The sequence below is a fragment of the Martes martes genome, assembly GCF_963455335.1.
Source record: "Martes martes genome assembly, chromosome: 11".
In the NCBI taxonomy this organism is placed as follows: Eukaryota; Metazoa; Chordata; class Mammalia; order Carnivora; family Mustelidae; genus Martes; species Martes martes.
In genome coordinates this window covers 33,866,772-33,889,051 of record NC_137899.1, presented here as the reverse complement: position 1 = coordinate 33,889,051, position 22,280 = coordinate 33,866,772, and the positions used below count along the sequence as shown (strand labels likewise).

Below are 22,280 nucleotides of genomic sequence, written 5' to 3'. Positions count from 1 at the left end.
AGTGGTGGGCCTGCTTCTCTCCTTCTCTCTGCTCATACTCTCTCTCTCAAATAAATAAATAAAATGAAGAAGAAGGAGAAGGAGAAGACAGAAGGAAGAGGAGAAGATAGGAGGAGGAGGAGGAACAAACAGGAGAAGGAGGAGGAAGAGGAAGAAAGAAAGAAATCCCATATACAGAAATCCCATTCCCAGAACCTCTGTATACTGTAGAAAGAATAGCTGCCAAGGTATCTGAGATGTCAGATAGAAAGATTACAGACATGATCTTCAGTTCAAATATTCTATTCCATTGTTAGGCTTTGTTTAAGCCCCAGAAAATAGGTTCAACTGGTTATGGACTGAGCGAAGAGAGGGACTGTCAGCATTTCACAGATCTCAGCTTAGTGATTATCAGATCTCCCATGGTGGCAAGTTTATGATGTGAATCTAAGTTGTACAGTAGTTCTACAACATGGACAATCCTGATTCAATCAAAACTAAATTTAAAGAATGTGTCTATACTGAATTAGTCATTCTCCATAAAGGTACTTTGTCATCCACTGCTTAAAACGTCATCCACATAGCCCTAAAGGTATAATCAAAGGTATTCTCCTCCTTACAAAGAATTTAGAAATGAAAATCTGTTTGGGTCCCAAGTGCACAGAGTGGCACATTATTTAACAGGTGAATTTGGTGCTGTGGTTCTGTTTTCACAAGTGTTAAGGCTGGATGAGACGGATACTACATAGGCTAGTAGTCATTCTAGAAAGCAGCTCAATGGCTCAATAAACCAGCCGTCTGAGGTATTTGCTTAATCCTTCAATCCTGATAGTTGCCAAGTGTGATTTACTGGGTAGATTAAGTACTTTGCTCTGCCCACTGTAATGAATAAAGACAGTAGTAATCTTTGCATGCACACTTTTCCCAGCATCATCAGGCAAATCATAGATCTCTCTTTCCCCACTAAATGGAATCTGTTTGAGGCCTGAGCAAAACAAAGATAGATGGTAGGATTTGGAACATGATTGTTCTGTGATGTTTTCATACCCAGCACTGGTTTTGTACAGAATAAGTATTAACAGCATCTTGCTACATAGGGCTTATTCCTTAGAGTCTCATTAAGAAAGATGGCAGCTGGTGTTTGCATTTCTGTACTCCACCCAGGTCAAAATGCTACATTTCTAATGTTTGTTAACTTCTCAATTACCTCTTGTATTTTGGTATATGCTAGTTCTATAAATATATTCTCCTCTATATGGAAGGGGCTTAGAATACAATTGTCATGTTAATTGTTCCTTCCTTTAATTTGAAAATAAGAAACTAAAGTTTATGTGCCACCTGGGGTACTTTCTATTTGTATAGACTTGATTCACTCAAATTATAGCTTACCTTTTAATCTTAACCTACAGAAATCAAGATATTATTTTTAAGCCATAAGAAAAACATGAAAGGAAAAGGATATAAATGCAATGAAGATGCAAAGGGGAATTCAGATTGCACATTTTTTTTAAAGATTTTATTTATTTATTTGACAGAGATCACAAGTAGGCAGAGAAGTAGGCAGAGAAGAGAGGAAGGGAAGCAGGCTCCCTGTTGAGCAGAGAGCCCAATGCGGGGCTCAATCCCAGGACCCTGGGATCATGACCTGAGCGTAAGGCAGAGGCTTTAACCCACTGAGCCACCCAGGCACCCCTGCACATTTTTTGAACCTGTAGTCAATCAATTAGAAAGTAAATAAATGCATAAAGTCAAGAGTTTGACAAAATAGAGGCCAAAGGACTACTAAGACAACATTATGGCTAAGAAGAAAACTATTAATATAAAAAACAAGATTTCAACTTTTCAAAGAAAAAATATTTTTAAAACTCTAGCTAAAAAACAATGTATGTCAGAGAGGAGAACTGATTCAATCTAAAAAACTAGAAGTCACTGAAACAGAAAGTTAACCACTTCTCAGACAGCCCCCTGGTTAGAATGGCAGAAGGCAGTGAAGGAGGGAGTAGCAATTTTTTTAAATTAATTAATTAATTTATTTTATTTTATTTTATTTTTTTGGGGGGAATAGCAATTTTAGACAGTAAACTCTATGGCTTTAGGCTTCATAAGGTGACAAAAATCATAGCTATCAACTTCACCCCAATTTTAAAATGTTTAACTATGTTTCTAATCATCTCATTAAATTTAAATATTATAAATTGCATTTTTTAAAAATTTATTTTTTTAATAGATTTTATTTATTTATTTGACAGAGAGAGAGAGATCACAAGTAGGCAGAGAAACAGGCAGAGAGAGAGGGAAGCAGGCTCCCTGCTGAGCAGAGAGCCCGATGTGGGGCTCAATCCCAGGTCCCTGAGATCATGACCTGGGCGGAAGGCAGAGGCTTAACCCACTGAGCCACCCAGGTGCCCCTAAAAAAATTAGTTTTTGTTTTACAAAATATTTAATTTCAATATAACTTTATAGTAATTAAAATTACTAACCAGTAATTTTCCAGAAGAAAAAACATCCTAAATAAAAACAGATGCAGGAACAATAAACTCGGAAACTATACTTTTGAAAGATGATTATTATACTTTCATTTATTATAGACACGTAATTTATAAGTTTGTACCTATTTTATTTATTTATTTGAGAAAGAGAGAGCACAAGCAGGGGAGGAGCAGAGGAAGAAGCAGGCTCCCCGCTAAGCAAGGATGGATGGGAGACTTGATCCTGGACCCTGGAATCGTGACCTGAGCTGAAGGCAAACACTTAACCATCTGAGCCATCCAGGTGCCCTCATTCTGTAATTCTTAAGTGCCAAAAATAATAAGGAACCTAGTATGACAATCCAATAAAAAAATTAAAGTCCTAAACCAAAGCCAATACAGCTTATATGAACAGCTCAGACTTTTTATAATCTTAAAAACTACTGAGGACTCCAAAGTGCTTTCATGTGGGCTATATCTATTCATATTTACTGTATTACAAGTCAAAACTGGGAACTTCAGGTAATTAAAAAAATAAATAAACCCATTATATGTTGACATAAATAAGATATTTTATGAAAAATAACTATCTTTTCCTAAACAAAAGTATTAGTGACAAAAGTGGGTCTGTTTTACATTTCTTTAAATTTTTTTAAATGTATGGCTTAGGGGCGCCTGGGTGGCTCAGTTGGTTAAGCCACTGCCTTCAGCTCAGGTCATGATCCTGGAGTCCCAGGATCGAGTTCCGCATCAGGCTCCCCGCTTGGCAGGGAGTCTGCTTCTCTCTCTGACCCTCCCCCTTTTCATGCTCTCTCTCTTTATTCACTCTCTCAAATAAATAAATAAAATCTTAAAAAAAAATGTATGGCTTAATGAAAGAGAACTAGGGACCTGCTGATGCATTTAATCTGTTACAATGTGTTTTTTTAGTTGGAGCATCTGACAGCTATCTAGACTCAGACAGATACATAGTTGCAAAAGGGAATCTTTTATAGTCTTTTTCAGAGAATTGTGGATATTCTCCTTTAATTCTACATTAAAACTCAGTAACTGATAATTTCTAAAAGGCTAATTGCAACATGGAAAATATAACCATATCAATGAACTTTTCATACTGCATTTCATTAAATCCATTAGGTCTGAGTAGATCTTTTACCCATGCATATTTTATAATTCCATGCATTGATCATTGGAAATTATGAGTTTTGCCAGTTTACCAAAAGCTAATACTTTTCATTAAACAATTAAAAAATACATATGCTAATATCAACAGCACTGTTATCAGGAAAGTCTGTAAGTACAGGGAAACTATTAGGCTTAAGATGGTGATAATAAGTTTTCTAAGATTCTAATTTTTACTCGGAAGTTTTAATTTTACCATTGGCAACCAATGCTGTCAGCTGCTTCCCTGGAATTAACAGGCTCACTCTGTTCATTTTTATTCAAGAAAATTCTACCAAATGTCCAAGTCTAAAAAACTATCGTTTGTATGCTTTTCTTTTAAGTAAAAATAGTATTACATGGCAAAAGTTTCTAATTTAGCTCACAAATCAAACTATATGAGTACTTCTTGAGACAACCATCATATTTCAGAATGCTGCAAATGCTTTATGCATACTTTCCATTTTATTACTCAGGATATTAAAAAGAGAGGCACTCAAAGGTTGAAACTTAATAAAATTAATAATGTTTACTGCACCATCATGGACATTTTTAAGAGGAACTGGCTTTTCTTTTTTCTTTCTTTCTTTTTTTGACAGGGTACAGTGGAAAAAACTCGGTGTTTAGTAGGAGTTAGATGCCACTGCCTTAATTCATGCTAAGCAACTAGCAATTTTGCCACCATTGTTTCTGTATCAGCAGTGCAAGTGTCAACACAGTGCAAAAGGCATATAACAACTTGGTACTACATGAAAATACTTTTGACATTATGAACCCTCAGGGTTCTTCAGGACACTGAGAGCTACTGGTTTGGATAACTCAAGAAATGTAGAAACTTCACAGAATAGGAAATATTTTATTGTGCTTCTCAAAAAAGAATTCATAGTGACTAACTTCAAACCTCCTTGCTATTCATAAGGCAACAAGGAAGATTCAAGAACATTCTAAATAACTACATGCAACTAAAAACAACAACAACAACAACAACAGAAACAAACCTACAAAAGATTTTTAACATGGTCAAGTGCTTATTCCCAACCAAGAAAAAAAAATTTATATAGCAAAGAGCTCAAATTTTTCTATTTCTATTTCTATTTCAGTTAGAAATTAGATTATACACATGGCATATTATTATTTATGTCTTACCTTAGCTCTAGAAGAACTGACATTTTCCATATTTTCAATGCTGCAGATACAATTCTGTGAAACTTTCCGGCAAGCCACTCTGATATAGTCCCAGAAGCTACGAGGACTTTCATAACCAAACCAGGTTACTTGACCTTCAGGAGACAAATTGCAATACAAAATAAAAGAAAACTAGACTAGAACATTCCAAATGCAAGAATAAGATTTTGAAAACTAAAAGACAGCCTAGTGTGTCATAGCGAAAAGGGCGCTGACCTGAGTGGCAAAAAGCCTTCAATTTAGTCCTGCTCTCCTTTAACTAGTTGTGGTACAGTGGACAACTTATTTAATGGATGAGGACCATAGTTTTGTCAACAACAAAATCAAACGAATGAAAGAAAAAGGGACCGGACACTAAAAAAATTCTCTTGCAGCTTAATATTCCATTATTCTAAGGCCGTCTTTTAGATGGGTCCCAGAAAACCCTCCTTATGGTTCTAGTTAACCATTAATTCACATGTCAAAGGTTGTATTCTAAAGCTTTCTCTACTTAAGAGAAACAGAAAAAATAGTAACACAACACTTTCCTCCTCTTCATAAGGAAACTTCCAAGAAATGAAACAATGTTGTGGTCTATCTTCTAAGTAAACATGATGAATTAGAATCCTGTGTTCACTGATCAAACATAATCTACCGAACCATTCTCATCTACAAAGCTGTAAAGTTCCTCTCATTCACCTGCTCTCTACTAGTTGGCAGCACATGAAAGATCCTTCAGGCATTTATCATTACAATTTTTCAGATTCGGGTAATTATATGTCTACTCATGAACAAATGTTCTTTTACATGTTATCTTAAATCAGTATTAATATATCTATATGGGACTCTGAGTGGTGGGTTCATGGGCAAGATTTTGTACTCTGAGCATTTTAAAGTAGGATATAAGAGACATCTCAATTCTTTCTTTAGTTTTCTGGAATGATTAGTCTTACCTAGGGAAGTTGTTTAATCTTAAAATAGAAAGATCTGCTTTACATTTTAAACTGGGCTTCCTTAATTACTTATCTTAAATCTTCCTGTCCCCAATAATTGCTTCTCTGTAGAAACATCAAAAGTATTCTGTCAACAAGCACCATTTTAGGAGTGATGTCTCAAATGATAGTTCAGTGGTTTCCAACCACAGTAGCCTCTAACAATAACTGAGCTACTTTTTAAAAAATACCCATGTCTGGGCTCCACCCCAAGGTAAATAATCAAAATCTTTAAGGGCGGGCCCAGGCATAGGTATTTTTTAAAAAGATCCCCCTGGTATTTCTAATAATGTATTTATGGGTAATTAACCAATAGAAACTGTACATATCATGATAGGTAACTCTTATTCATTATTCAGGACGTTTTAAAGTCCTTTTCTTCTTGTAATCCATGTATGATCTCCATAGTGGGTCAATTCCTCCCTATGCACTGACACAGCACCCTGTGCTTGTTTATCCTTACAACTGTTTACTTGATTATCTTACATATTAGGTGGTAAAATTGGTAAGGCGGGGATTGTGTCTTATTTGACTTCAAATCAATCTCCAACACTTAATGCTTGGCTCATAGTAGGCATTCAGTAAATATCTGTTAAACAAATCAACTGGCAAATCAACACAAAACATCATCTTAATTGCAATACACATAAAATTGAATTTTAAAAATCTATCTTCTTATAGTGACAGTTCAATAACAATCTGGTATTAAGAAATGTGTATCCTAGATTTCAAATGTCAAACATTCCAGACAAACATACCTTTGTCTTTATAAATAAAAATACAAAAGTATCTCAAATCCTTATTCAACTCAATGTCTCTAAACTCAATGTTTCTTTCAAAATCAGATCTTACTACCTACAAATAAAAATGTATAGAAATACTTATAATCTTCCTTCTTCCTCTCAATCTCTCCCTGTCACTTTCCTTTGCTTCCTTTGTTCTTCGAGTTAAAAAAGTTCCTGGTACAATACCTCAATATAATTTGTCTTTAGGACAATTTTCATATCATCAATTTGTCAGCCATTTGGAGAGGAGGTAGGATGCCTACTGGTTAAGATGTGAGTTTTGAATCAGAGTGATCTGAATTAGATCACTTTCTAGCTATGTGATCTTGAGCAAATGAGTTAACTTCACTCTGTCAATCTGGGTTTCTTCTATAAGTTGACAATAATGACAGTACCTACCTGATAATACTGTTGAGAGAATTAGATGAGATAATCTATGTATAGCAATTAGTTTATAGCCTGGTACAGTTGTTAACAATTATTACCACTATTATCATACAAATAGTTAAGGGACCAAAGCTCCCCTGTACTGTAAACAAAGTGGGAATGGGATGCAAAATTAAAATTTCCCCTTTACTTGCTCAGAATCTAGAAAAATGTTTAAAATTTACTCCCTAATGCAAACTTTTCCCATATCAACAATTTCAAATTTATCTGCCTAAGATATTTCTAGTCTCAAGTAATTTTCTTTGGCTTTAAAACCATTCCATAATTTAAAATGAGAGGTATAGCCAGACTTCAATCAAGAAAGTATCTTAAAGAAAGGGAACATCACAAGTTTTCTTCGTTGATTTTATTTTAAATCTTCTCATGAGTTTGACATGGCTAAGGAAAATAATTTATGAGAAGTTTTAAAATAAAGCTGTCCAAAAAACCACAAAAGAATATAACAAAGCCCCATTTTGGAGGAGAGGAAACAAAGATAGCAAAAAAACAAAATCTAGGCTAAGGTTAAACAGAAGGAATGGGCAATAAATCCTTGGGACTCCTGCTATGGGTAAAATATGCTGTGTATAAGACTTTCACCCAAGAGACCATGGCAAGATTCCCCAGATTACAAGCTAAAAAACTGAACAATTGACAGAATAACATTATTATCATTTGCAGGGCCCTAATAAGCCTGTAGTATCCTCACAACACTTTTAACAACTTAGCAAACTAGATTTAAGGATGACTTGGCTTGATTCTGCCTGCCTTCCTCTTTCATGTGCATCTTTTCCAAAGTGAAGTTCTGAATTCAAGACACTGAATTTTTCACATGCGAAAGAATCTACTTTGATTAAAAGATGTATTCTCTCGTTAGACCCTTCAGACAAACACTCTTGTAAATTGTATATCCTAGAATTTTATATAAATAATAATTTCTGCATCTATTAAAAGGTTAAATTTAATTAAAAAATAATGGAAGCATCCAAATGGTTACTTGAGATATTATTACTTGAAGATCATTTTTACTTACGCACAGATTAATAGCAAAAGATGTACTTAGGCTATTAGTCTGTAATCACTATTCAACAGAAAAATTAAAAAACAAACCTATAAGCTAATTGTGCTTTTTAAAATAACTATTGAAGCAATAAACAATCATTCCCCAAATATTTTCATTTATTTTAAAAATAACCATAAAACCAATCATACAGCAAGGAAAGAACTAGTCTATATCTTGAAGAAATTTTACCCCGGAGAATAAAAACACTGTCACTAACAGACTTCTTTTAAAAGCCATGTATAACATGCTTTCTGTTACATTTTTTTTAGAAGTTAACTTTTACCAATGATGAAGTTAAACAACTTTTTCAAAACTTATTGACATTCCATCAAACTGACTCTAATTCATTTTAAGGCAAAGAAAGAAAGGGTGAAAAGTTTGCTAGACTAAAAGCTAACGTGCTACTAACCAGCTATGTGATATCCTTCCCAACACATTGCCTTATTTTCAGCACCAAAAAATGGCCTGTGATCTCTAGGGTCCAAGGTTATTTTAAAATAACTCTTCAAAAAAATTAAAAAATAAAATACTCTTCTATATTTCTTAAGTTAGACATCTATTCACATCATGCAATATATTTGAGTTTTGCTTATATCTCAGTTCATAGCTGGAACGAGACCATCTAAAAACAAGGACTGAATTTTCTAAAGTGGTTCTCTACTAAGTAGTGGCTGAGACATTATCTTTTGATAATATAAAATATAAATGAATCTGTTTAGTGACTTCCTTTCTCTATCCTTTATATAAGTGCTTACCTATGTAAAGAGCAAATGAAAATCTCATCCCCCAAGCCGAAGCCTCATTAGTGTTACAATGCATCAACTAGATGACAGTGTCATCCTGGAACTGCTATTCAACTAGACAAGCAATAAGAGACAGTCCCATTGAATTTTAATTAACCACTCTGATACCACTGTAGAAGTTTTCAGATACTTAAAGGAAATGGTTTTTTGTGGATTCACTGTTGTCAATTTATTAGCATTTAGATTAATTTAACTTTTAACTTTTCACTTTAAATTTTCTAACAGCAATCTTGAATTTCTTACTGTTAATTTATAAAAGTCAGTTCAATATTTTCTATTATAATTTTGCTAAACAGAGAAAATTCCCATTTCTGCAAGAGCACAGACTCTTTTCCTTCTTGAAAAGAAACTACTAATTTTAGTTGAGGTTCCTATTTATTAGACTACCCGGCTTTGAAAGTAAAATAATGTCCTTGATTAATTTTCTAAATAAAATTTCATATTAATATTATAAAAAAGGAATTCAAACACTTCACAAATAACTTTAATTACATATTAAGCTGAATCTTAAATATGAGTCAATTAGATACTCAGTTGTACTTATATCACTAGTTCTGTATGTTACTTACAGGACCTCTCAAGTAAGTCATTTAACAACTATGAAGCACAGTTACTCATTTACAAAACGGAATTATTATTCTTTTTTAATGAAAATGTCTTGTTCACTGCTAAGGAATTTATAACAAGTATCTATCATATGTATCTATACCATAAAAATAAGTTAATTCTTAATCTTTCAAGACAAAAAAATTAAGATAACGAGGTTCACCAAAAATCTGAAAACTGAATTTGACTTAACTTTTTATCCCAGTAATTTTACCAACTTTCCAAGTAGAGCACAAAGACTCTGTCTTTTTCTTCTACCAGCTTTTTAACAAAAGGGTTAGAGTACTGGCTGACTGAATTAGAGTCCCAAAGGCTGAACTCCATACGGAGAGCAACACAAAAATGTGAGCCCTGAAGAAATCAAGAATAATCTGTTTCAGTAGCAATTAAGGATATACATAGAGGACAGAAAACAAATGAAACTGTCTAAAATGATTACTTGTGGGAATGAAGGTTGAAGAAAAGAGATGCCTGTTTTCTATTTCCCATTGTCTTAATTGTAATCCTTAAAAATAATGACTATATACCTCTTTTCTAATTAAAAAATATAATAAAAGTCTAGGCCATTAAGTATAGAGCCTAGCAGTGTTTTGCAGATAGGAGCAACTCTATTGAAAAGTTTTGAGTAAGTGAATAAAGGCATGCATTGTGCCCAAGAGAAAGGAAACTAAGGAATATATTCCCACTAATGATTCCAGAATGGCAAAGCAGTTACTGATACTGCCCTTCTATGTTTTACTGAGTGACTTTGGAAAAATCACACAGCTTCCCAAAGCCCCCAGTTTGCATGTAATACAAATATTATTACACAGCACTTACAAAATTGAGGAGATAATAATTCTTATACTGTTAAGAGTTATAATAAAATGTAATTGCACAGATATGCCTGATTAATAAAAGAGATTAAAGCCATGGGAACTTAAAGAAATATGGATGGGGTCACATGAGAAAGGAAGGAGAATAAATGGATTATTATATTGTGTGGGTTTACAACAAGATTTTAATTTAAAAATTAGCATAAGCATATTTGTGCTCTCTGGATTAACAAAAACAAAAACAGAAAGCTTTGCAAAACCCATGCAATGTACTAAAAAAGATCACTTAACTGATACAGCCCTCCCCAGTAAGTCAATTCCATGCTCCCGCGCAGCTCAGTGGCGGGAGACATCACCAGCATAGAGTACCTTGAAGAGGTATTTGGAGATGAGCCAGCCATCTGCAACTTTGGGATATCTCTTTAAAAATATAAACAACAACAACAACACACAGATATTTAAGAAACCTGCCATCAAGTTTACAATTGCAAACTGAATAGCCCAAATAAGATGGCTACACATTACCTGGATGCAATAACCACTACATTTACCTACCTAATAAATAAAATGAACTCAGTTAGGATGAATATGAGGTACACTCGGCCCATATATCAAGCTGGTCCCTTGTTACCTATTCTACTGGAGAAAGGCGAGTATCTGTAAGTCACAGAAATAGGCTCCCTGTTTGCTTGCAGGGCCATCATTCTTTTCCAGACATGATAGGCTGATGATGACAAGGCAAAAGGAGCAAAAACTTGTTTGAATCTGCTAGCTTTGCACCTCAGAATTTATAAGTTTGGTTAGGAAAATTATTAAACTATATGTCTTATAAAGTTTTAACTTCAAAAATAAATACACTTTATTTTTTTATTTTTTTTTTTTTTTACTGTTAAGAAAATTCATTTTGAAGAACAGCTCTTGTTTTGGGGGCCTAAGAAGAGTTAAAATTTGTATGTTTTTTTTTTCTTTTGTTAACGATGAGAACAGCACTTAGATATCAAGTAGAATGTTCTTCACTTTAACCAATGTTGACAAAATGCCTACTTCATGCAAAATACTGTTTTATTTCCTACAGCCTCCAATTATTGTTTAACAACCACCATCTGGAAAAGTACTGTAAATTCTTGCTATGTTGTTTGGAAATTCCTAGTATAATTATACAGGAAAACTCTAAAGCCAAATTTCTAAAGTTGCATTCCTCAAAAACGGTCTTTTCTTCTCTCATAACCAAACACTGAAATCTCCAACAGGACATGGTCCCATAAACCTTGCCAAATATTTACACCCTTTATGAAACCAACAAAACCAACCACACACACAGTCAGTAATGTAAGAAAATGAAAGGAAGAAGATGTATATAGTTTGTGCTATTGGCTACATTTATGTGTTGACCATTCACTCTCTATCCACCTACTTCAGTATATAACTTTTTAAAAAGATTTTATTTATTTATTTGACAGAGAGAGAGATCACAAGTAGGCAGAGAGAGAGGGGGGAAGCAGGCTCCCCGCTGAGCAGAGAGCCCATTGTGGGGCTTATCCCAAGACCCTGAGATCATGACCTGAGCTGAAGGCAGAGGCTTAACCCACTGAGCCACCCAGGTGCCCCAATGTATAACATTTTTAACAAATATTAAATTTGGAAACACATATCCAAAAGGAACTATAATTTGGTATTCTAATTGAACCCACATTAGAAGGTCATGTTATTACTACAACTACTACAAAAATGAAAATTTCTCAGCATTGAGATGTAAATCAGAATAGAATGCTTTTCACTGCAAATATTAAGAAAGCCAATTCTTAATGTTTAAATCACATTTATTATCTTTGCCCTGAAAACAAAGTTATGTATCTTATTTTTAGTGATTAACCAAAAAACTTATCAAAAGTAAAAACAACGTCCATGAAAATCTTACTTAAAAGAAATTTTACTTCAAAAAATATATTAAATAGGGGACACCTGGGTGGCTCAGATGATTAAACATCTGCCTTCTGCTCAGGTCATGATTCCAGGGCTCTGGGATAGAGCTTCCTGCTCAGCGGGGAGCCTGCTTCTCCCTCTCCCTCTGCCTGCCGCTCCTCCTACTTGTGTGCTCTCTCTCTCTTTGTCAAATTAATAAATAAAATCTTTAAAAAGTATATTAAATAAGATATATCATGTCCAGATTTATGTCATGATATAATCAATCCCTGGTATAAAGTGAGAAACAATTACTAACTCTATTATAAATCACAATTTATAGATAGTGGTTTTTTTTTTTTTTTTAACTGTTAGTATGTTAGCCTTTATGTCCTCATTATACAGATGGTTTTTATTTTGGCTGTAAAATACCATATGAAGATTTTAAAAAACTAAAATGCTTTCACTTATATGTAGGCCTTAATTGCTTTAATCATAATTTAGTATCTTACTCTTCATCAGTTATAAGGAACCAGGAGCATCCAGAGAAAGTAAAAATCCACTAGATTCTAAATTATCTGTAATTAAATTTCAACAACTCTTTCATTTTATAGATGAGAAAGCAGAGGCCCAAAGAGAGCCTGCCTAGACCCATCTCTGTTTGCTGTCATCTCATGCTGATCTACTCATGAGACAAGATTTGACAGATGGAGGAGAATCAGTCAATTGGTTTTCCTGGTTGGTTATGAGTTCTCACTGACAGCTTCAGAAATAAGAAAAACAAAACCAAACCCAAACCAAAACAAAACAAAAATGAGAAGTAAACATATAGTGTGACCAGGGTGAATATTTTTCACACAAAATTAAAATTCTTAGCATAGTTGCTGCCAAAAAAGTAAATGAATAAGTAAACTACAAAGTTCACATTATTTCAAAGTGGCCCAAGGAATTATTTGGACAAAAGGGTCTCATTTGCAACTGAAATACAGCCCTTTGTTATAAAATATATTAATGTTAAGAGAAAGTGAAACAGTATTTTACCATTAAGTAGAGACAGTTTCAACAAAACTAAGTATATCAAAGTGTTCTGTTAAAAAAAAAATTCATTCAAATGCACCATTACAATCTTATTACGTATAGTTATAGTAGGTATTAATTTCTGAAATTTCAGTCAAAAGAAGAATCTATTCAGAGGTGGATACAATAAAAGAATGTTTAATCATACTGAAGATACAGTATTTTCCGACCCAAAGAGTATTGAGCTTTGAAAAACAAATATCTGAAAATAAATCCAACTATAATCTTTTTATTAATGTGGAAATTGGCCTTCATCCAGAAAAGATCACTGACCATAAATAAATGCCTTTGTGATAGACTGAATATAATTCTACTTCATTAATGACATTTATTCTCTCACTTTTTTCATGTTAGCTCTTGTTCCAACTTTAGCTTTCTATTCATTTTGATTTGATGACTAAGCTACATTAATTATGATTGATATAATTTGATAAATGTTAATGACGATGCAGAAGATGAACATCTGCCTTTGCTATATTCTAATTTTTTCTTTCTCTGTGTATATATTTTTCTAATAAAGTTACAGGTAGATGACTTTATTTTTAAAAGATAGATTCTAAAAATAGACCCCTAAATGGATTTGTAAATAGCCATTTGTAAGGCAAATAACAAAACTGATTATAAATTATCAGACAGTAATTCAGAATTTTCAAAAGTTTTTTTTTTAATTGGCAATACCAAATAGAATATACTTCATTTTGTCACTGATAATATTCGTGGACATTCTTGTTATTTGAAATTTTGAATCTTCAAAATTGATATGGAAGAGAAAAATCATTCAGTGAAGCAATATTTACGATCATAGTATATACTGTAATTCAGCTAACAATGAAACAGTATTATCTTCTTTTCTGTGTGGTAATTTTTCATTTCTTAATAGATAATGAAATTAAATTGTACCATCATATAAAATTCATCTTAAGCTTTCAAAAGACTGCTTTAAAATGACATTTAAAGGTAGATGATAAGTACATCAAAAACAAAAGTATTTGTTCATTGATTCAACAATTTTCAAAACTGAATATCAAAAACATGAAAATATTTTCATTTTAAGGTCATAGTGACTTTAAAGGAAACATATGCAGGAAGAATTTTAATAAAATATTAGGTTATATCAATGAACATCTCTTGAAATCAGAAAATCAAAAGACATAGGAAATGAAATTATTGATACCCTCCAAAAATGAACTGAAGTTCATTAAACTACACAATCTCTACCTTGTTCTATAAGAATAAGAAATATTTGAGCATTAAAAATGCTGAATTTGGGGTGCCTGGGTGGCTCAGGGGGTTAAAGCCTCTGCCTTCAGCTCGGGTCATGATCCCAGGGTCCTGGGATCGAGATCCACATTGGGCTCTCTGCTCAGCGGGGAGCCTGCTTCCTCCTCTCTCTCTGCCTGCCTCTCTGCCTACTTGTGATCTCTCTCCCTCTCTCAAATAAATAAATAAAATCTTAAAAAAAAAAAAAGCGGAATTTACATAACAAAAATTTAATGAGACAGCAGTTTTCCATTACTGAAAATAAATAAAATATAATTTAATAATTATAAGTACTGTAAGATGCTTTATACTAATTCCACAAAAACCATCAGGTCAAACTGGAAATGTCCAATTATTTTTCTGGAAGAAATCCAAAGGGCTACAAATATAGATAATAAACATAAGCATGAACTACCATCAGAGACCATCAATTCCTCCTAAAGCCAAGAATCTGTATTACCTGGTAGACTCATAAATTTCTTTACCTCTCTCATATATTAAAAAAAATTCAAAAATATCTGAGGCAATATTATCAATGGTAAATATTATTTAAGTATTCAAAAAATATTTTCTTTTGTGTGGTACTCCCACTCAGAAGTCAAATCTAAATTGAGAATCTTTAATTTGAAAGGATTTGGGAACTGAAATTCATGTAAAATAAATCTAAAAATATTCCAGAAATAACAAAGTTTAAAACCACTAGTAAATCTCTCATTCCGTAAATAAATAAATATTTAAATTGGGGGATTAAAATGACTCCTTGAAAATTCTGGTTTAGGGGCACCTGGGTGGCTCAGTGGGTTAAGCCTCTGCCTTCAGCTCAGGTAATGATCTGAGGGTCCTGGAATGGAGCCACGCATTGGGCTCTCTGCTCAGCTGGGAGCCTGCCTCCTCCTCTCTCTCTCTGCCTGCCTCTCTGACTACTTGTGATCTCTGTCTGTCAAATAAATAAATAGAATCTTAAAAAAAAGAAAAAGAAAGAAAATTCTGGTTTAGTTGTAAAACGCAAAGACCATTTTGTCCACATCTCCAAATACGTACACATAATGAAGACATTTTTATTGTTCTTCACCCAGAACTGCTTAGCAAATACCATAATTAAGAGTAGTACTATGATCATATGGTTCCAAACAGAAGCAAGTACCTAAGTATGTGGAGACTGTGTTTTAGAATTTTAAACATGCACAAAATTATATAACATATTGTAAAACTAAGACAAGAAAATATTTCAGATGTTTCAAAACAAATAATAAATCCTCAAGTGAAAAATGATAAGTATAAAATAAAATAATAAAATATCAAAAGAAATCATGTAGAAAGACCAGTATCAAGGAGAAAAAAAGGCAATTATTAATCAAAATGGACTACATAAAAGTTTTTCTATGTGATGTAAATAAGTTTTTTCTATTTGAGGGTAGTTAAGAAAACTCCCTCCAAAAAAGAAATAGGCAAAGGTCATAGTAAGGAAATTACCAAAAAAAAAAAAAAAAAAAAAAAAAGATTTTTACTAAACATGAAAATATTCTTAATCTCATTTGCATATAAATGCAAATTAAAATAACAGAATATTTTATGTTTTATGTTATATTTTATATTTTATAGGCCAAAAAGGTATTTTTTCCCCTGTCAAATTAAAAATTTTTAGTTATTAAAAGTATTATAATATTAATAAAAATACAATGAGTATATGAGAAAAATAAAAATTACATAATTATTGGTACAACTTTTATGGTAGACAATATAGCAACATGTATTAAAATCATAGTATTTATATAAAAATTGTGTAATTACTGTGATTTCAGTAATTACAACTCTAAGAATTCATTAGCTACTACCATTAACAGGAAATAATTTTAAAGAAATTAGAGAACTATGTAAACATAAATGTCAGAACCTTAACAGCATGATTATGAAAGGGAAAATTAGGGTAAAATAAATAGGAAATTAATTATAGTTAATTCATGCAACAGATTATGTACTTGTTAAATATGAAATGGAAATACATTCAAGAAAATAGAAAACATTTGTTCAAACAAAACCTTACACATGGATGTTCACAGCAGTCTTACTTATGAGAGAAAAAAGCAGAAACAATCTAATGTCCATTAAATAGATTCACAAAATGTGGTATATCCATAGAATGGGATATTATTTAACCATAAGAAAGAGCTACTGATACACACTATTATATGGATGAATCTTGAAAACTTTATGTGAAGTGAAAGAAGCCAAGCACAAAAGGTCATGTATTTTATTTATTATTTCATTTACATGAAATGTCCAGAATAAGTAAATCCATAAGGTCTGAAAGTAGATTAGTGGTTGCCAGGGAGCGGGGGTAGAGGGAAAAGAAGTGACCCCGTAAAGGTATGGAGTTTCTTTTTAGAGTGATGAAAATGTTTTGGAACTAGGCAGTACTGGTAATTGCACAACACTGTGAATATACTAAATATCAAGGAATTATACATTTCAAAATGGTTACAATGGTGAGTTTTATGATGCATTAGTTTAATCTCACTTAAAACTACTAAAAAATAAAACTAAATGGAAAATACAATATGGCCATGGAAAGATGCCTAAAATATACTAAGGGCAAATACAGTTCATAGCAAAGGAAATACAACTATATACACATTCATATGTACATAAATATATAATATATGTGATAGTTATAGCAGCTGCAATTTTATCTGCAATTTCTGGAAGATTTTATTAATATTCCTGCAGCTCTAAATTTGAACCTCTGATCACTTTTATGAGGAGTAGAAAGGAAGAGGGAAGACAAAAAATGGTAGCCCAAGAAGATAAAAGTATATACAGAGCAAAGTTAAGTTAAAAAGTCAAGTCAAGTAGTCTATATGTCAGTTAGGGGATGAAATCTAAATTTGAAAAATGAGGCTTTGAAAAGGCAACAGAAAAAAAAAATCAGTTTAATTTAAAGCTTAATACTTTATACTTTAATACTAAATAAAGTTTAATACTAAATAAAGTTTAATACTAAATACAGTTTACAAGTTTAATACTAAAGCATAGGACTATAACTTGAATTGAAAAAGGTACATGAATAAGAGAGAAATTTGAGTGACACTTAAATTTTTCCAGTTACTTTTTTCATCATACTTGCTTTACAAACTAAGGCTTTTTGTCTTTAGAATCTACTTGTTTATTATTTACTACTAAACTTAAATTTAGTATATTATATAGAGGTTAATTTTATTCCTTATACAATTTAACACACTAAACCAAATTTACCATGCTACATATAACCTTGGGTATTTTCAAGAATTAATTGAATATTACCATTTTCTGAGATACAAAATCCGCTCGAGCTTTCCTAAATTTCCAAGTACATAACTTAAAAGGGTGTTTCTCAGAATGGCCTTGTCCATTGTCTAAGAGTCAAATTCTGGTAACCTTCAGAGCCGCTTTCTTATCTTTTATATCATGTTTTGGCCTGAGTATATCGGTTTTTATTGGGTGAGTTTGCATTCATATGTTACTACAGAAACAATTCCAGTCTCATTTTGTGTGCAAACCAAGAATCAAAAGTTGGAAAACCTTCAAAAATGAACAAAGAAAATTCAAAAGCCAAATGAACAGGTTTATCTTTATCCATTGTTTCTAACAGTGTTTATACTATACTTCAAAAGGTGGCCTCATGGGGAGGTAACTATTTATCATCTAAGTCAGGAAGAGCTTTGAGGTTCAAGCCAGTGTTCCTGAGCAATGCTTAGTATCATAACAGTTCAAGTGGACTGGAGAAATTATAAAATGTTAAGTCACAGGCATTCTAACTTATTTTAAGAATCTGAATCCAGATGTTATTAGGAAAAAAAAAAAACCCAGAGATGATTATTCTTGCATCAAGGATTCTATTTTCCATCAAATATTCACTGAGTGCCTACCATATCCCGGGCACTAGAGATCTGGGAACAAAAAGACAAAGATCTCTGCCCTGGTGAAGCTTATATTTCAGTGGTGGTAAAGACAGACCATTAATGAACAATAAACATAATAGTAAGTAAAGTCACATAATACGTTAGAAATTAACACTTAAAAATAGTTTAAAAAACACTTAAAAAAAGAGGACAGGAGTGTTTGGGGGATGAAAGGAGAGGAGGTGAATTATAATTTAAAATATGGTGGAAGAGTTTAGGTATCAAAGGGAAGTTTTGAATGGATGAGGGAGTTAACCATTCAGATATCTAGAAGTGTTTTCTGTACACAGGGAACAGACACTACACTAGTGGACTTTGGCAGGAATTTGTCTGGTGCAATCAAGAGAAAGCAGAAGACTGATAAGGCTAGAACACAGCAATCTAAAAAGAGAAAGGGGATCCACTGCACTCAGGTACAACCAGAAAATAATATAAGAATCAAGGTAAAATCTAAAATGAGTATGAGTCAGCAAGCCCAATGTTAATAAGTAAAATTAGTAGATTCACAGGAAATTTGACATAGTGTCTCATTATACTTGATCATTTTTTCTTTAGTAAGTAGTATATTACTAATTGATAGTATTACTAATTGATACTCAGAACTTTTTCATTTTATTTATTTATTTATTTATTTTTTTAAAGATTTTATTTCTTTATTTGACAGACATAGATCACAAGTAGGCAGAGAGGCAGGCAGAGAGAGAGAGGGGAGGAAGCAGGCTCCCCGCTGAGCAGAGAGCCCGATGCAGGGCTCGATCCCAGAACTCTGGGATCACGACCTGAGCCGAAGGCAGAGGCTTTAACCCACTGAACCCCCCAGGCGCCCCAGAACTTTTTCATTTTAATCAGTTATATTCCATATAACCTTTACAAAATTCATTACTGGATCCCATCCCCACACCACCTAGCTGAAGTTTACAAGACTGTTTCTGGCCATTTTACTACTAAAATTCATATTTTCCTTAAACTGTCTATACTACTAATCTATAATCAAAGTCACAGGTGACATTTTAAAGAATTCAATTTTTACTTGAGCCACTTTTATGCTTCTTCCCTGTATAAAGCCTTCCCTGACCTGTCCAAGCTGAATGAGTTATTCCTTCTTTTGTGCTACATTATGGTCATTAATACTTCTGTTATGACTCAATAACACTACTATACACTATTATTAATGTATTCTCCTTCTGCCCTCCAAGACAGACTTTCATTTGAAAGCATACCTTAACCAATCTCACAAGATCCTACCACAGGGCCTAGACCAATTACTAAATGAGTTATCGAGTGCAACAAAAGAATAGGGTATGTGTATATAGAAACAATCAGGGGAAACAAGGGGATAGTTGGGGGCAGGGGAGAGGAAAGTATAGGTGAAATGTCAATAAGACACATACTCCAGAAAAAGAACAGGAAATTCATGCTATGATTCATTTCCAACGAAGAAAAGTAAAAGTTATATTTAGCCAAGAAAAATGTGGAAAGGTGATGGTAAAAGAATGTTCTTTGGGTTTCTTTTTGTGTTCTATGATAAACTACCAAACTTCCTAAAGTAATTGGGGATCAAAGAGTGGGAATTTTAAGTATTACAATGAAAAAGTAGGATCTTTCCCCTATTTTAAAATGGCTTAATGGGAAGCAATAGAATTTGGATGAGTCATATTTTAAAATTCACAGTAAATATAATGTTGAACAGTTTTATGATTTTTGAAAAATGTCACGAATAATGTAACAAAGACCATAAGATACATAACAGTTCCATCATCAAACACACACACACCCTGACAATACCTCCTTCATGCTGGTGCTATATAATCAATACCCCTCACCAACCTCTAAGCCCTGATCCTATTCTCTGAAACTATAGTTTGGCCTTTGCTAGAATGTCATATAAACGTAATCATATAATATCTAACTTCACTTCTTTCACTTAACATTATGCATTTGAAATTCATCCATGTTGCTGTGTGTAGAAACAGGTTTTTTCCTTTTTATTGCTGAATCTGTCTATTGTATGGATATATAACAGTTGATTTATCCATTCATCTTGTGAAGGACAATTATGTTGTTTCCTGTTTTACCGATTATGGATAAAGCTACTATAAACAGGTCTTTGTATAAACGTAAGTTTTCATTTCTCTTGAATAAAGCACTGGGATTGCTGGGAAACCATTTTACATTCCTACCAGTAATATAAAAAGATTCCAATTTCCCCACATTATCATCAGAACTTCACAGAGGTGTGTTGTAGCACCTGAGTGTGGTTTTAATTGCATTTCCCAAATGACTAATGACGTTGAGTATCTTTTCATGTGATCACTTGGCATATGTGTACTCTCTCTGGTAAAGTATCTGTTCAAATCTTTTGCCCATTTTTTTTTTTTTAAAGATTTTATTTATTTATTTAACAGAGATCACAAGTAGGCAGAGAGGCAGGCAGAGAGAGAAGGGGAAGCAGGCTCCCCGCCGAGCAGAGAGCCCCATGTGGGACTCGATCCCAGGACCCTGAGATCATGACCCGAGCCGAAGGCAGCGGCTCAACCCACTGAGCCACCCAGGCACCCCTCTTTTGCCCATTTTTAAGTTGCACTGGTTGTTTTCATATTATTACATTTTTATGGCTCTCTGTATATTCTGGATTCAAGATGTGATTTGCAGCTCTTTTATCCCATGACTTGTCTTATTCTCTTAACAGTATCTTCTGGAGGACGAAATTTTTAACTTTGATAAGTTTCATTTTATATTATGTTCTTGTTTTTATGGATTAAGCTTCCATTATTATATCAAAAATCCATTAGCTTAATTGAACATATAAAAGGTGTTCTATATTTTAAACTTGGTCTATGACCCATTTTGAATTAATTTTTGTATATGGTGTGGGAGATGGGTCAATGTTCTTTTTTGCATATAAGTATCCCATTGTTCCAGTACTAGCTATTGAAAAAGATTATCATTTCACCAGGGAATTGCCTTTTTATCTTTGCCAAAAATCAACCAAGCATAATTGTGTGGGTCTACTTCTAGACTCTCTTCTACTCTATCTCTTTACCTATCTACTAAGCTTTCACTAATAACACACTGTTTTAGTCACATGTCTTCGTAATAGGTCTTAAAATCAGTTTGAGTGCACAACTTTTTCTTCCTTATGAAACTGTCTGTCCTATTTTGTCTGGCCATACAGAGAATTAGCTTGGTATCTACAAAAAAGCCTGCTATGACTCTGAGATTGAATTGAATCTATAGACCAATATGGAAAGAACTGACATCTTAATGTTCAGTTTTAGAAGAGTTATCTTGTCCAAAATGTCAATAGTACTAAAGTGGAGAAACCCTGCTGTAGACTTTTCTGTAGATGCCTACTACAGACCAAACATTTGTGTCCACCCATTTTTGCAACCTAATTCCCAATGTGATGGTAATTGGAGGGGGACTGTTTGCATAGTAATTAGGTCATAAACCCTCATGAATGGGATTAGAACCTTTATAAAGAAGACCTCCTAAATCTCCCTCAGTCATTCTGCCATTTGAAGACAAAGGCAAAAAGAACCAAGAACCAGGCCCTCACCAAACATATCTGCCAGTGACTTGATCTTGGACTTATCAATCTCTAGAACCATGGGAAATAAATTTCTGTTGTTTATAAACCACTCAGTCTATGGTATTCTGCTATGGTAGCCCAAACAGACTAACACAATGCCCTTTAAGGAAGTTCTCTTCTAATAGCTGGTTGGTAGACAGGTTTTACCATAAATAAATGTTGAAACTTCGTGAAATGATCTATTGAGATTTTTATTCTTTAATCTGTTAATAAGATGAAATACATTAATTGATTTTCAAATATTGACAT

The 22,280-nt window shown here is 33.2% G+C and overlaps 1 protein-coding gene across 2 annotated transcripts in view; it reads right to left on the bottom strand.

Moving 5' to 3' along the window:
• RUNDC3B (RUN domain containing 3B) overlaps positions 1-22,280 on the bottom strand; it is a 142,130-nt gene that overhangs the window by 84,653 nt on the left and 35,197 nt on the right. For both annotated transcript variants that reach the window (XM_080818592.1, XM_080818593.1), the window contains exon 3: positions 4,755-4,888. In XM_080818592.1, the coding sequence (XP_080674718.1) occupies positions 4,755-4,888 (134 nt within the window). The remainder of the gene's footprint in view (positions 1-4,754; positions 4,889-22,280) is intronic.